This window comes from Opisthocomus hoazin, chromosome 7, assembly GCF_030867145.1.
Source record: "Opisthocomus hoazin isolate bOpiHoa1 chromosome 7, bOpiHoa1.hap1, whole genome shotgun sequence".
In the NCBI taxonomy this organism is placed as follows: domain Eukaryota; kingdom Metazoa; phylum Chordata; class Aves; order Opisthocomiformes; family Opisthocomidae; genus Opisthocomus; species Opisthocomus hoazin.
This window is the reverse complement of record NC_134420.1, coordinates 6,813,358-6,825,509: the sequence shown is the minus strand read 5'-3', so window position 1 is coordinate 6,825,509 and position 12,152 is coordinate 6,813,358. Positions and strand designations below refer to the sequence as shown.

At 40.2% G+C, this 12,152-nt stretch overlaps 1 protein-coding gene across 1 annotated transcript in view; it reads right to left on the bottom strand.

The window, feature by feature from the left end:
- The window catches only part of LUZP2 (leucine zipper protein 2), a 212,505-nt gene that overhangs the window by 41,154 nt on the left and 159,199 nt on the right, over positions 1–12,152 (bottom strand). Inside the window, exons 8-9 of the mRNA XM_075425668.1 lie at positions 8,302–8,376; positions 2,670–2,834 (exon numbers count right to left, since the gene is read on the bottom strand). Coding sequence (XP_075281783.1) covers positions 2,670–2,834; positions 8,302–8,376 — 240 coding nt within the window. The remainder of the gene's footprint in view (positions 1–2,669; positions 2,835–8,301; positions 8,377–12,152) is intronic.

Here is a 12,152-nt window from a genome sequence, read left to right as displayed (position 1 = left end):
TCTTTGAAATAAAATATTTGCCAGACAAATCATTTCTTTCCTGAAGGTGAAACTGCTGCTTATCAGACATGACAAGATGTGTAAGTGCTGCTCAACTGAAGCTCCCATTTTTCCGTATGAGAACATATTTAAGTAATCACACACCTAAAAATACTAGCCTGCTATATCAAAATGTTTATGTGAATCTAACAACAACAACAAAAAAAGCTATACATCTGTAGTTAGAGTTAGTTGGTTTGTAATAGAAGGAAGAAGCCAAGAAAAAGACAGATAATAATCGATGTCATTATCATAAAAAAAAGCCCTCCGTAATACAGCTCAAGCGCAGAGAGCATTTATTCTGGACTGACTGTGATTCTTTGACAACCTATTTCACAGTAGCAGATTTCAGTGGTTTTATAATCACAGATAATGCGCAGATTTGTAATAATGAGGTGTCAATGTGTGGAAGAACAGGATTGCAGACCATTATTTTCTCAGACATTTTCATGGCATGTGCCAAGTGCAGAGAAATGTGAGCAACGTCTATTAAAGAGGCAGTCTAACTTCTTCAAGCACTTTTGGATACAGAGGGCTGGATGCTGGTTCTCAAAAGGCTGGAGCATAGAAATACTGACACATTTCACAAACAGGAACATTAAACACAAAATCTGCATGATCATGGAAAAAAGAAGGAAGAGTATTCTGTTCCAGAGGGAGGTTCTCCTTCCCCTCTACACTGCCCTGGTGAGGCCTCATCTGGAGTACTCTGTCCAGTGCTGGGCTCCCCAGTTCAAGAAAGATGAGGAGCTACTGGAGAGAGTCCAGCGGAGGGCTATGAGGATGATGAGGGGACTGGAGCATCTGTCCTATGAGGAAAGGCTGAGGGAGCTGGGCTTGTTCAGCCTGGAGAAGAGAAAGCTGAGAGGGGACCTTAGAAATGTTTATAAATATCTGAAGGGTGGGTGTCAGGAGGGTGGGACCAGACTCTTTTCAGTAGTGCCCAGCGACAGAACAAGGGGCAAAGGGCACAAACTGAGGCACAGGAAGTTCCAGCTGAACATGAGGAAGAACTTCTTTCCTCTGAGGGTGACGGAGCACTAGAACAGGCTGCCCAGGGAAGTTGTGGAGTCTCCTTCTCTGGAGATATTCAAAACCCGCCTGGACAAGCTCCTGTGCAGCCTGCTGTAGGTGACCCTGCTTCGGCAGGGGGGTTGGACTAGATGACCCACAGAGGTCCCTTCCAATCCCTACCATTCTGTGATTCTGTGATCTCTACCTTGTATTCCCTACAGTAATACCTGTGAAAGGAAGGAGACCTCAATTGCTGCAAAGGCTCTGACCCTAAACCAATCTTAAAGACAGGCAGTGGCTTGTTGGGCCTTACCCTTCCGTACACCTACGCCTTCATGGCAGAGGCACAGGCGCTTCCAACCCGAAGAGAAGGACAAGCAGAACAAGACAGACATTTCTACAGCCACATTAATTAGGAAAAACCTACTCCTGAGATCCCAGACTGAAGCTCAGTCTGCTTCACGTACAAAAGAAGAGTCCACTCTCCTGTAAAACACAGAGCTCGTGATCTTAATCTAAATGATCACTAATATCCCCATGTGCTGCTATTAATTAATACACTGCTTTGTTTCCAGAGGTAATAATTTTTGGGAATGAAGGTTTCTTCCTATGAAACAAGTGATTAAGGAACCGACAGTCACTATTGTAAGAGTAGCAATGTGAGATCCAGATTTATAGTTACATTCTGCTTTCTGAAATTATAGTTCCATTTTAATTATATACAGAAAGATTACTAATTTTTGGCTTCAGCCTCTGTACTAATAGCGAATATCAACAGCTGTCGTATAAAAATTACCAATTGGCTATGAGTTAGCAGTTCCTATTTATATTTCAGGAAAGAGTTCTGGAATTTAAGGAGGGCATTAAAGTGTCCTTCAATAATTCTTCTGTACAACTTCCTTTTTAACTGAAATCACTCATTTCTTCTACGCCTATTGAATCATTTGAATACATAAGTAGAATGCAACCCTGGAAATTAAAATTATCAGGACAGTTGTTAATCACTATAAATCCTGACTATATTAAAATGCTTGAATCAATTGAAACAAAACACTTCTCATCAATTTTTCTTCCTCATGCTTTCCCGTAAAATGCCCTTCCTATCTCTGGGACATGTTGCACGATTGCAATATTCCCTATGGTCTATTGTCAATTCCATAGATCCCTTTTGACAAATTTGATTTGAGGTGTCTCATGCTGTTTTATGGGATTTTTTAATCAATCTTTTTCACTAGAAAAACATGACAAGCAACAACAGTCTTACTGTTTAGTGCTATACTACCACAAACTCACTATCAGTGCCTGACAGGTAAATAATCCTACGAATTAGCATCCTCACCTATTTTAGATGCAAATCCATCTTCCTTGTAGATTTGTTACTCACACATGGTCCATTTAGCAAGTGATAGACAGAATATTTTTCCTCAGGAAAAAAAAGTAGCTGCCTCCCAACTTGAAAAAAGGTTTATTCACATCAGAAACAGGCTTAGATTTACCCTCAAAATTCATTCTAATCTTTCAATGAATTTAAAATCCTCCTTAGTTCCAGTATGATGCTCTTACAGGACAAACTTTCACAGATACTGAAAAATATAAAGCTGAGAAGGAAACCATACCTTGGTGCTTGTTACTTGCAATGGAACTTTGGAGCCCTTTGTAACCGGGGATGTCAGCTTCTCAGCTGGTTTCGGAGGAATGAGATTCGTGGTGGGAAGCTGATTGTGCAGAACGGCAGACAGGCAAAGCTGCACGGTCTCCTTCAGAGCTTTCAGCTGTGACTCCTGGGGGAAATAAGAAATCATCACTTCTCGAAGATGTGTTATTACGAACAGAATTGCTTACTTTCTCATTCTGCATTAAACCAAACATTTATGAGCAGCTGCTGCTTTTTCTTATTAACAGAAGCAACTAAGGCTGTTGAAAGCAGTTTTTATCTGATGAGGTTACTGTGAATTACACACCAAACTGCCCAGAAATTCATTGTGCTCTTCTCTTTCCTCCATGCAGTTTAATCCACATTGATTATTGCAAATTTTTATTATTTTATCTGAAAAGAGACAAAAATACACTCTACCAAATATCATACACTGTCCAGACTTTTACATATAACAGAGAAGTAAATATTTACAAGTATTGCAAAGATGCAGACTTTGCATGGAATTTTGTTCATACCATTCAGAATAATTGGTATTTTTCCACAGGTTACAAAGCTTGATTTTAATCCGACAAAGATTATTTCCCTCATGAGCATATTATGCTCTTGCAGTGTATAGGAAATAAACCATAGGTCTTTTCATCTGTTAAGAATATAATTGTCAAGATCCATCACTGCCCATCAAGTCAAACTAAAACTTAAGTGAAGTGCTTGCAACTCAAGTTAGAACACTGCTATTTTACTCACAGAAATATAGATAGATGTATTAATGAAAATAGCAGCCTGTCATTGAAAGAAGAAGAGACAGTAAGAATGGTGAGATAACTACGGCACTCGTATCTCATTTTAAATTTTAAATCTTTGCTCCATCACAGCAAGACACTTAGGGTCAACTGTTAGATACCGAGGTGCCTTTCTTATAGTCATTTCAGGGGGAGTTAGGCAGCATTTGGCCCTCAAAAAAAAAATCTTGTTCTTATTCATTATGTTAAGAATGAGTCTATACATATAGGCTACATCAGCACATTTCAACCTTCAAGGATTTTTTTAAAGATACATAAATCAAGCTATAACATGGCAAAAGTAGATGGAAAATATATGTACAAGTAACATTACACATTACATGCTATATATGTGAAGTATTACATATACAATACAAAAATATTTTAGTTATACAACTCCTAGGCAGTGGCATTCAGCATACACCACCTTGTTTTAGTTTATTTGCTAAACAGGTATTTTTTGGAACTGACAAACATTTCGTGTTTTATATCAGATAAACTTCCCCTGAACTGGAACTGCGGAATATATTTCATAACCGGGAAAATCTGAGTGCTTCTTTAAAAATAAACAGTTAGTAGAGTACATTTCAATGGTAGGATCAAAGACAACCATGAAAAGACTATTAATGCACAGCATAATAAGAAAAACTAAAGAAATGGGAGATGGAATAGAGTTTGGTTTGTTTGCAAACAGACAAAATTGAATGTCTTTGGATGAAGATGAGTACATTGAGGAGGAATGCTAGATTATCATCAAAGAGGACAGCACCTCGTATGAATAACTACCTATTAAAATGTATGAACCTTGAATCAGAGTGATACGTCGCTGACCTAACGGCAGTATAAAAGGGAAAGGATTACTTTACCCATCTGACTCAGGGATCTTTTAATATCTAATTGACAGTAGAAGATCTTAGCACACTTCTTTTCATGTAATGTGCCTTTTCCACTACCTTTTCAAGAAGCAACTGCACAGAGAACATAAATCACCATTTGACATGGTCAAAATATGCTCAGACACCAAACTGGCAGAGGTAGCAGACTGTCTAATGTTGCTTCAAGATATGGACTTGGCCATCATAGCACTATATGACCCCAGTGTTCCTTGCAAATCACACTGATCTGAAACCACACTCCTCCCATCCAGAAATCCCTCTGGATAACTGCTCATTCTCTCTTCTCCCCCCCCTGCCATCTGGTGCTTGTTCTGCCTTGGCTATGGCCAGTCATTTTGCCATTCCAAAAGTGAAAGCAGAATAGGTTATTCTGTTTTCATCCTGTGGGTAACAAAATTCAATTTTGACTTTGCTGATAGATATATAAATGAGCAGCATGAGAGTAAAACTTGAGGAAACACTGTTAGAACCAGAGATGCCATTTAACAAAAATTCTTGATAACCTTGCATAGATATGATTGTGGTCAAAACAGGCTGTAGCTGGTCAAAATATTGCCAACGCATGATGCATGTTGTCAGATTTCTCAGATCTGTTTATACTACTGTCTTGCGGTTGGATTTAATATAGAATAGTTTGGGCTGTGGTAATGCAAAATTTGTCATTCTTCCAAGGGTCCATCATGGGAACTAGAAAAGTGCTGCAGTGTAAACAGACTTAGAAGAGACACTAAGTCAACCGACAGCACAAACCAGTATTTAATAGAAAACTCTGATACCCTCCCAAAAGGAAAATACAGTTTAATACCTATTTATAGGCACAGTTTGACATTGGATCACTCAATTATTCATTACAAATATAGCTGAAGTTCCAAAAATGCACATTGCTTTACACATTGCTTCCATTCCTTTAGGTGAAACTGTGTGCTAACATTGCCAAAACAGTTACAGCCAAGGCTTCACTGAAGACATGGATGGACTATCATTCACCTCAAACTTTTCAGTTCATAGTTCAAACAGAAAAGCTCTTAACCAGGGGAAAAAGGTACCTACAACTTACACGGTCTTATTACTCTGCAGCTGGAACTAGTCAAACATGGGTATTTCTAGTCTCATAAAACTGTCTCATAATTCTCACTAGCATGAGCTTTGCCTTTTTCCTTCATTTGCAGTTCATTTGCTTTTTTTACTCCTGCTTGCCATTTCCACTGCAATTCCACAGTACGTAAGCAATGACGCCATACAAAGACTCTCTCAATGACAATTTGCAAGATGATGACACTGGGCTTCTGGTAAGCCTATGGACCCAAAACCGAGCCCTAAATTAATATTCTATGTATCTAATAGGAAAGAAACAGAGGGTCAGAGAAGTTAGCTGGGTGTGCTGGAAATCACAGAATCACAGAATGGTAGGTGTTGGAAGAGACCTCTGTGTGCCATCTAGTCCAACCCCCCTGCCGAAGCAGGGTCACCTACAGCAGGCGGGTCTTGAATATCGCCAGAGAAGGAGACTCCACAACCTCCCTGGGCAGCCTGTTCTAGGGCTCCATCACCCTCAGAGGGAAGAAGTTCTTCCTCATGTTCAGCTGGAACTTCCTCTGCTTCAGTTTGTGCCCGTTGCCCCTTGTCCTGTCGCTGGGCACTACTGAAAAGAGTCTGGCCCCACCCTCCTGACATCCACCCTTCAGATATTTATAAACATTTCTAAGGTCCCCTCGTAGCCTTCTCTTATTCAGGCTGAACAAGCCCAACTCCCTCAGCCTCTCCTCGTAGGGGAGATGCTCCAGTCCCCTCACCATCCTCGTAGCCCTCCGCTGGACTCTCTCCAGTAGCTCCTCATCTTTCTTGAAGTGGGGAGCCCAGAACTGGACACAGTACTCCAGACAGGGCCTCACTAGGGCAGTGTAGAGGGGAAGGAGAACCTCCCTCGTCCTGCTGGCCACACTCTTCTTCATGCACCCCAGGATTCCATTGGCTTTCTTGGCAGCCAGGGCACACTGCTGGCTCATGGTTAACCTGTCGTCCACCAGGACTCCCAGGTCCCTCTCCGCAGAGCTGCTCTCCAGCAGGTCCACCCCAAGCCTGTACTGGTGCATGAGGTTGTTCCTCCCCAGGTGCAGGACCCTGCACTTGCCTTTGTTGAACCTCATCAGGTTCCTCTCTGCCCAACTTTCCAGCCTGTCCAGGTCACGCTGAATGGCAGCACAGCCTTCTGGTGTATCTACCACACCTCCCAGTTTGGTGTCATCAGCAAACTTGCTGAGGGTACACTCTAACTCTTCATCCAGGTCATTGATGAAGAAGTTAAACAAGGCTGGGCCCAGTACTGACCCCTGAGGGACACCACTAGTTACCGGTCTCCAACTAGACTCAGCGCCGCTGATGACAACCCTCTGAATTCTGCCATTCAGCCAGTTCTCAATCCACCTCACTGACCACTCATCTAGCCCATACTTCCTGAGCTTCCCTAGGAGGCTATTATGGGAGACCGCTTCGAAAGCCTTGCTGAAGTCTAGGTAGACAACATCCACGGCTCTCCCCTCATCTACCCAGCCAGTCATATCATCGTAGAAAGCTATCAGATTGGTCAGGCATGATTTCCCCTTGGTGAATCCATGCTGACTACTCCTGATAACCTTCTTTTCTTCCACTTGCTTGATGATGACCTGCAGGATAAGCTGCTCCATCACCTTTCCCAGGATGGAGGTGAGGCTGACCGGCCTGTAGTTCCCTGGGTCCTCCTTCTTGCCCTTTTTGAAGATTGGAGTGACACTGGCCTTTCTCTGGTCCTCAGGCACCTCTCCTGTCCTCCAGGACCTCTCAGAGATGACGGAGAATGGCTCAGCAAAATCCCCTTTTATTTTGCAGACTGAATCCCTGAATAGCATTCTCATTAAAAGTTCCTGATGTCAAATGTTCTTTGCTTTCTCCTTCACAACTGTCTGCATTATAATGAATAACTGCATTTAGGAGATATTTACAGCAGGCATTGCTCTCGCGCCATTGCTACAGACAGTGTATTGGCACTAGTGAGAGACCACGTCTGCGAGAGTTATACGAGCAAAGAAGGAACATGGTTAATTTTTAAAGTAATACGTGGAGTAGTTCAGTTCAGTGTACTACATCACCAGATGCAGACACAGGTTTGAATAATGATACTGTGAGCATTGCTTACAGAGATGACATTCTGCAATGCTGGATGCAGATCCTCACTCAAGAGCATCATTTCAGTGATTGTGATAACTGAGGATTAAAGAAAAATGCTTTAAATGCAAGGGGAATACTTTTTTTAAAATGTCTAATGGAACCTGAAAATACTAGAAAACCAAACCAAAAAAGTAGTCTTTGATAGCGTATCGAACATTTTTCCTTTCTGATAAACTGCTTCCCTGCTGCGCAGTATTTTCTTCCCAGCTACCCTAAATCTAGAAGCAAGTTTCCCCGCTGCACAGCTGAAGGGATTGAACGCATCCTGCTTTGTCCCCTTCCTGGGATTCCCCACAGCCTCCTGGACATGAGTGGGCACCTTGCCCACAGGAGGGATAGCTCTGTCCCATCAGGCCCACCCTAACAAGGGACCGACCCATTGCGATTCTGCATCCTACTTGGGAGCTAAGACTAAACCTCAGATAGAAACCTTCTCAGTTACAGGCACATTCTTGTTAGTGTACTTTTGCACATAAGAATTGCAGGATTTGGCTTTCTGTGGGTTTTTCAGATGGTTCTTTCTGATTTGATAGCCCTCCTCTTCAATAACTTTGCAGCTGTACTTAACTTCATGCATCATAATTAGTTCCACCGACTTCAGCAGCATTACACCCAGCTACATGCAATTAGGTAAGCACCTACGTCGTTGCAAGGCTTTCATTCCTTTTCGTGAAATTACACTGAAGCATCACACTCACGTTACATTTCTTACTTTGTCAAGGGCTGCCTTTTCCAATTCGTCTTTTGCAACTGCTAGTTTTTGCTGCAGATCTGTTAGCTGCTGTGCCTGTGGGAATAAAGAAGAAAAAGCTGACACAATCTACAATGCATTTTTTTCCCCATAACTTTTCATGCAATGCCTGAGAGTGAGGAAAGGTTATAAATTTTACAAGCAATCTATGTTAAATGGGTCAGAACTGCTTGCAAAAACAACTGGACTCAAGGGTTTGGTTTTTTTCCTTGAGAAAAAGTGTCTTTTTATGTGGGAACTGGGCTCAAATCTGCTTCATTCATGTGAATGCAAGTTTACTCTTTAATTTCAACATCAGTAGCAAAAGTAATTCCATGCTACAAAGTATTTAGAATTATGCCATAGTATCCTTTTGGAAAATTCAAAGTATTCAAAGAGTTTATATTATTTTGTTCATTTATCTGACTTCTGTTTGTAATATGAAACATTTTTTTTGTAGTTTTAAATCTTGAGATGCTAACATTAACGTAACTTGGCATAAACAAAGAAATTCGAAAACACCCAAAAAATCATGCATGTCCACGCCTTATGAACTGCTACTATCTGCTGATATAACAAGGAGTTAACTCCAGATTTATTTCTCCATCTCCTTCCTGGAAAGGAAAATTCACAAGAATTGCCAGTTATGCAACTACATAGAGAGCAAGCAAGGAATAAGGCACAGGTTTCTTTTTCCGTTGTATTTGCAAAAACAGCCCACTAGTTTTTTTCCCTGTTTATGAAGGGAACCACAGAGAAAGACACTGGACTAACCAGTTATCCTTTCTCTCTGAAATTCTGATTAGATAATGCACATTTTGTGCATATAGAACAATTGGATCAAGTTTTCATTCCTCAGTTAAAGAGCAACACATTTTAATTTTGACCAAACATTTGCAAGCACCCTTTCCCTCACACTCACCGGATTTCTGAAGTTCATCCCCTGCCAAATACCATTTTCTTGCCAGACTTTTCAAGATCCCATGCACTCTGCTGACTGTAGCATAGCTCAAGTTATAGCCACACACCATCAATGCTGCTTGGCGTAAATCCCACAAAACATGGTTAACCTGATCTCCGTGCTGGGGCAACAACAGTACTTCCAGCACATATCATAGCTGATGTGTATTGGCTTAGGCAAGCCTGTAGTCCTCAGCAGATACCTCAAGTGATGTTTATTAGGCATAAAATGAGTATTTGCACTAGGCATAGGCTGATAAAATGAAAAAAGCCTGGCATTTTCAGTTCCCTGCTCATGTAAAGAACTACTTAGTCACGTTTTAAAACAGAATTAGGCATTTATCTGTGGCTTTATCAGAGCAGCCACAGTTTTCTTAGTCAAAACCGCATACGATCAGGCAATCTTGCTTCACAGCAGAAGTCAATCATTTGCTCAGATGCGGGGAAGTCCCTTGTGAATGCAGTCCCCCATTTCCACTGCATCGTCTTTCTCACCCCTGACACAGGTCATCACCACCCACACAACACACAGACCAGACCACCGGTTTTGTTCCTCAGTCTGGCAACTGAGCACCCAATACAGAAAGAACCCTTCCATTTCATTAGAGTTTGCAAAATTCAACTGGGCTTTTCATCAGCTTGTTAGAGAAAAAACTAACTGACAAGAATTTTTCTAGAGTGCAGTAACATTTGTGTTTGTCACTAAATACACAACAAACATGGTCCCAGTCAATATTTGAAAGACTGAACATTAAGCTTGGCTCTATCTGATGCAGAAACAGTTCTCATTAGATACTAGAACTAGACTAAATAATTTCTCAATCATTAGTGTTTTAATTATTGCTACTTATTAAAATATTTTCACAGTACAGTTACAAAAGTTAAAACATTTTCAATTAATGAGAAGCAGGATTTGAAAAACAGTATAGATAATTAAATAATTTGAATTGCCATTAAAAAAGAAATGATACAAAATAGCATTTCCATGATAAATCAGAGACCAGGATGGCGTCTCTGATGGTCTGCATTGCTTAAGGATTAGACGCACATGGAAGACGACAGGTTGCCGCATGGTGCGGGCCAGAGAGCTAGGCAACTGCTCCATTCAGCACCAGCTGTGTTACGGTTTAAATCCGTAGAATACCAGAGCTGAAGGTATGAATTTCAGAGTGTCTGGTTTTCTTCAACACATGCGTTACACAGGCATCTGAAAATCTGGGTAGTTGATAGGAAACAGGTAGCGGTGGTTACAGAGAACTGCTGCTTCTTCCCTTGCAGGGGAATGTCTGGTCCTATATAATATGTTGTACTCAATGGCAATGCAGCTATATTAAAAATCAAGTTGGAGGAAAATGTTTCATTTCTTTAATTGCTGCCTGCCATTAGAAAGAAGTAGTTAATCTAACATGTTGTAGCAACTCTGCTCATATCCAGTAAAGCTTTTTCAGTTTATGGTGTAAAGGTATTCTTCCAAAGGACAGGCTCACATGTATTCATGAAGTCTTTCTGAATGCAACATTTATCAAACCATAATTTTTTTAGTAATGTTGTTATATTTTGATGGACTAACCTTTTCTGTAACTTTCACATATATTTATATTATTTCACAGATTACTGACCCAATAGGCCAGTGATATCAACCCAAGTGACACCAAGCGAGAATAAAATCCTGGCATTAAAAATGTATTTTTGATACACCACTCACTTGAAAGTAGTGATATTTATTTACATCTTAGTCCCAAACTGCAGAATAATCAATTTTTTTCTGAAAATTTGTGTCTATCAAGTCTGAATTCATATTGCAATAGTTCCACTGCTGTTTTAATTCAGAATTTTTTAGGGAGCCTAATTCAATTAGTGTGACTTGAATACTGAATAAAGAAAAAGGACAAAATACCAGTAGGACTACACAAGGCCAATTCTGATAAGGAGTAAAGTGCCTTTGAAAAGCATAGCCTGGAAAAACTTACAAATACTAAGTTACTCTTAGGCATTCTTCTAGAATCAGGTCTTACAGATGAAACAGTGATATAAATCATTTTTTCATGCTCTGAAAGAGTGCACTGAGCAATTACTGTCAGTGATGTACACTTTTCCAACTCACTTAAATGAACATACTCACCTTAACTTGTGAATCACATTACACAAATGTCCATATTTAAATTCTTCCAGGCATAAATATAAAAAGCAAAAAGACTAGTCTGATTTCAAGTAGATGGAGAGAAATCCAAATTGACACAGAAATTTTTTATAGCAAGTAACTGAGGCTAGGGAGAATTTCTACATACACATAAAAAAGGTGAAGGTAATGTCTGCATGTCTTTGGGATGATGATTTTGATTGTTCAAGAATTTATAATTATCATATCATAATAATACAGGTAAGTCGAGATGTTCATATTCCTCAAAGTCACCCAAAAGCAACAAAACAGGAGGGCAAGAAAGAAGTTTTGTAATCTGAAAAACAGTGGGTAGAGGCTTTACACTTCCCATGCTTCCTGAGTCACATTAGAAGGAAAAAAACATTCACTAGTGGTCTTTTGTGTACCTTTGGAAAAGTTTTGACTTTTGTTTGTTCTAAAACATTAATCCTATCAATGATCTATCTTGGGACAAATGTACCTATGTAAATACAATGAATAAATTACTGTTGGATTATATACTGTTGATAAAAATGGGGTACTTTAACAATAAGCTTCAAATACAGCTCCTTTAAGTATTCTTGTTAGTGTATTACTCTGAAACAGTAGAGCTAAACTTTCTTCCGAAACCTGGCTTTTCCACAGACATTCCTCCTCCAAGTCCTCCACTTTCTTCTCAGGAGTCAGACAAAACCTAAAGCTTCTCACTCAAGAGGAGAGTTACTAGACTCTT